The sequence below is a fragment of the Apis dorsata genome, unplaced genomic scaffold, assembly GCF_000469605.1.
Source record: "Apis dorsata unplaced genomic scaffold, Apis dorsata 1.3 scaffold_99, whole genome shotgun sequence".
In the NCBI taxonomy this organism is placed as follows: Eukaryota; Metazoa; Arthropoda; class Insecta; order Hymenoptera; family Apidae; genus Apis; species Apis dorsata.
Genome location: NW_006263397.1, coordinates 2,077,492 through 2,081,711, shown reverse-complemented (window position 1 = coordinate 2,081,711; position 4,220 = coordinate 2,077,492). Strand labels below are relative to the sequence as shown.

General features: G+C 35.7%; 1 protein-coding gene across 4 annotated transcripts in view; it reads left to right on the top strand.

Moving 5' to 3' along the window:
• Window positions 1-4,220, top strand: part of LOC102681671 (serine/threonine-protein phosphatase 2B catalytic subunit 2-like) — a 77,761-nt gene that overhangs the window by 26,784 nt on the left and 46,757 nt on the right. For all 4 annotated transcript variants that reach the window (XM_031508734.1, XM_031508736.1, XM_031508735.1 and 1 more), the window contains exon 4: window positions 3,363-3,508. In XM_031508734.1, the coding sequence (XP_031364594.1) occupies window positions 3,363-3,508 (146 nt within the window). The remainder of the gene's footprint in view (window positions 1-3,362; window positions 3,509-4,220) is intronic.

The window sequence follows — 4,220 nt, the reverse complement described above, 5'->3', positions numbered from 1 at the left end:
AAAAAAAAAAAAAAAAAAAAAAAAAAAAAGGGAGAGGGGGATTGGATTCGTAGATTGGATCTTGTAACTGTTTAAACGCGTGGTGTATTCTTCGAGTATCGGAGAGAAAATTGTAATTGGATTGGAAAAGTTGCGACTCGATCTAATTAAAGATCGTTCGAATGAGCGACGATAACGGTATTTTTTTCTTCCTTCTCGCAATTAGCATTTTTGCAATAGAGATAATATTCCTTTTTCTCTTCTTCTTTTTCTTCGCGTTTACGCGTATTTTGTATAATTTTATCATTATTCGTCTCGTATCGTGAGCAAGTTCGATTTTGTAGGGATTCTAGATTAGGAAAAAACACGATGAAAAGAGTTCAGGATTGGGTTAACGGTAACAGAGGAGGAGGAGTTGACCGGATTGGTCCGTGAAAGGATATCGCGTTAAGCAATTTCCACGAAACGATCGGGAAAGGGGATTTCTCGAGACTTTTCGATCTTTTAGGTGTTCCGGATAAATACAATTATTCCTTCTGTTTCTAGATATCGTGGAAAAAATCCCTTTTTTAAGAGAAGGCACGCGAGAAAATTTTTGTTATATAAATATAAATTTTTGTTGAGTAAAAAAACAATAATAAAAAAATAATAAAAAGAAGATATATCTAAAAAAGAATCGTATAATACATATTTTTCTTGTCCATCGATTGAAAGAAATTTTTAAATTAATAAATATCACGTTTCTATTATCGTAAATAAATTAATAACTCGCTTGTCTCGAGAACGAAAACAAATCGAGGCACGATATGTATACATATACGTATTAATATATTCGTGGAATTTAATTCGAGGAGATTAGAAAATCAAAATACGAACGTAATATCAATTTTAGAAATGTCGACGCTTTGAATACGAATATATAAACATAACCGCGCATAACTAATTCGTCTTTCGAAGGCTTCGCATCGTATAAACGCTTCTCCTTCCAAAAATTTTAGAATTATCGATAGAAAGAGTATTTTATCTGGAATAAAATCTTGCGGATATTATTTTGAATTGCAATATCGAGAAATAAATGGAATCTTGGAACACTTGGATGGTAAGAATAAAGACGATTAATTTTCGCGTAGTTTCGTAACATCATCCTTCCCTAACACGCTCGTACACGCTCGTTTCTTCTCGGCCTCTTTCCCGCTCACGCCTCTCTCGTTGTATTAACGAGGGGATCGAGTTCCGCCCCCTTGACTTTCTTTTGATCCCAGTCAGACATAGCGCTCAGACACTCCAGAAAGCTCATTTGCGAGCTTTTGACCCGAATAAATAAGTCAAGAACGAAACGATTTCAAGTTTCGTCGCTGGATGGATAGATCTTTCCGTGATAGATCAGTCGTGGATTAGAAGAGTTAGAAAATAAAATGAATCTTCCTTTTCTCGAATCCTTTCCTTCCGTAAATATTCCTTGATTAAAGAGAATTTTTTTGATTCTTTTTCAAAATTTTTCCAAAGAAATATATTATTCTTCTCTCGAATTTTATCGTTTTATGCGTTCCTCGTATATTTTGATTAAAGTTGGAAAAAAAACCTTTCAAAGATTATGGTTTAGAAAATCATTAGATTATTATCGAACGAAAATTTGTTAGTTTTTCAAAATTTTCCAAAAATTCGAATCATTGGGAAGTTTGAAGCGAAATTGTCTTATCAAACTGACAATACGTGTTTGCCTTGGGGATGTATATGGAGAAAGGACGCGAGAAGGAAAGTCTATAATAAGAATCGAAGTCGGTAGGTTTAGGAAGTTGAAGAGTTTGAAGGGAGGAGGGGGACACTTGGAACTTTGTAACGGATAGTTCTTTTAATGGAGATCTTAGGTTCGATTGTCTCAGATGTTTAGGAAGCTTGCTTTAGAGAGTAAATAGCAAGGGAACGTAATGGAAGTTGTCGATTGAGATCCTCTATCCTATTTTTCAAAGTATTTTTTTTTTAAATGCACATCCTCGGCGCTTAAAAAAAAAATACACAAAAGTAAGAGGAATTATTCTTTCTCTCGAAGAATAAATAGCCAATAAACGCACGCATTTTCTTCGTGCGGTATTTCTCTTGCATTTGCAAAATAAAAATCGACAAAAATAATTATCATCCTTTCTTCGAAACGAAACAAAGTAGAGAAGAAAGAAATCTTGGGATCCTTTCCACTCCATGGAACGCTAAGTTCTTCCCTTCTTCCCTTTACTTTTCACTCGAGGCAGCGAAAATTCCTCCAATGGAGGGATTTATTATTCTCAGTGGACAGAGGGGTGCGTGCACCATCCTCCTTTTACGATGACTTCACGCATGGAAACTTGCCCTCCCTTGCAACCCTTCTTCATTGCTCTCCAGAGCCTTCTCTCCTCTTTTCTTTTTATCTATCCTTCACTCCCCTTTCTCCCAATCCCCCAGAAAGAATAATCGTGCGCGTTCCATATTCTTTTGCAACCATCTCCCAAAGCTCCATTAAAAAAAAAGAGCTGCACAGTGCAATTGGAAATTCTGATTTCCCCCTTTCTTCATAAAATAATATCTTTTTCAAAGATATTCTTTTTATTTTTCTTTCGACCTCGTTTATGTAAAGAGAAATTCTCTTCGAATGTGATCACAGAGCGACGATCACATTTCCACGATGATAATGATGCTTAAGAATTTTTAGATCGACGAGAATACCTTCGATAATTTCGATGAATAAATACAGAAGTTAATATCTTATTATTTTCACCATAATTCATCATCATAATATTATTCTCGAGGAATGGCCACTTTGTTGCGATCTATCTAAAAAAAAAAAAAGAAAAGAAAAAAAAAAACTGGCTGGAACGCATTCGCATTTCTCAAAGATTCCATTCATAATAATATGCCAAACGACAGCCAGTCAATTTCAAAAGGCAAACTTTACCCACTCACCCACCCACCCCTTTCCTTTTCTTTTCCCTCCTCTATTCACTGTTGCTCGCCGAGCGCAAAAAGCCTCCAACGAACAAAACGGGGGAACGCGTCTGTAAAAAAAAAAAGAAAAGAAAAAAAAAAACTGACTGGAACACATTCGCATTTCTCAAAGATTCCATTCATAATAATATTCCAAACGACAGCCAGTCAATTTCAAAAGGCAAACTTTACCCACTCACCCACCCACCCCTTTCCTTTTCTTTTCCCTCCTCTATTCACTGTTGCTCGCCGAGCACAAAAAGCGTCCAACGAACAAAACGGGGGAACGCGTCTGTAAAAAAAAAAAGGAAAAGGGGGGGAGGAAAAAAAGCACGTTGAGACAATCGAGCGCGTATCGAGTTCTCGTTGTTTCGACAACGCGTGAAACGTGCAGCGTACGTGTTGACGCGTTGTTTCTCTGCTTGCAGGTAAAATAAAATACTCGGAGAGGGTGTACGACGCTTGCATGGACGCGTTCGACTGTCTGCCGCTGGCGGCCCTCATGAACCAACAGTTCCTCTGCGTGCACGGTGGACTCTCGCCGGAAATTCACAATCTAGAAGACATACGCAAAGTGAGTACAGAGAATAGAGTTTCATTGAGATATCCTTGTTGAGAGGGACTCTTTCGCTCTTTGGATATCGCGTTGTGGATGTGAAATTGTGAATGATGGTATTTATGATTCGTTTTTATAGTTTATCGAGGGATTTTATAGTTGATAGAGGGATCTAGAAGTTGCGATTTATATAGAATTGGAAGAGGAGATGGAAATAGTTTATATTAGGGATAATGGAATTTTTTTTAGCAATAATAGTTGTTTTCTCTTCTTAGACATATATATGATAAAAGTAGATCGATTTTTAGAAAAACTTGGTTTGTTATATCGGTTTGGATAGGAAATAAATTTTTTGGCATAAGGGTGTAATTCATACACTTTGGATCAACTGAATTGTATATTTTGTGTTTCATATTCCATTTATCAGTATATTAAAAGTATTCGAATTTCTATTTGATTAAATTAATTTACTCGTTTCGTTAAAATTTTTCGATAATTATTGTTAACTTTATAATATGAAACACAGAAATGACTCTCGAAAGAGATTTATATATAAAATTGGTCGGCTGTTAATTATTTAGTTTGAACCTTTCTAAAATTAGTTTCGTAAATTAAGAAGTTTGAAATTAGCACTTGGAGAATATTTCCTCGTGTTTTCTCGTGATTGATTAACGAGTTTCGGTTATTTTCGTCGATTTTAAAATTTTCCCCTCTCCATCCATTGAATTTA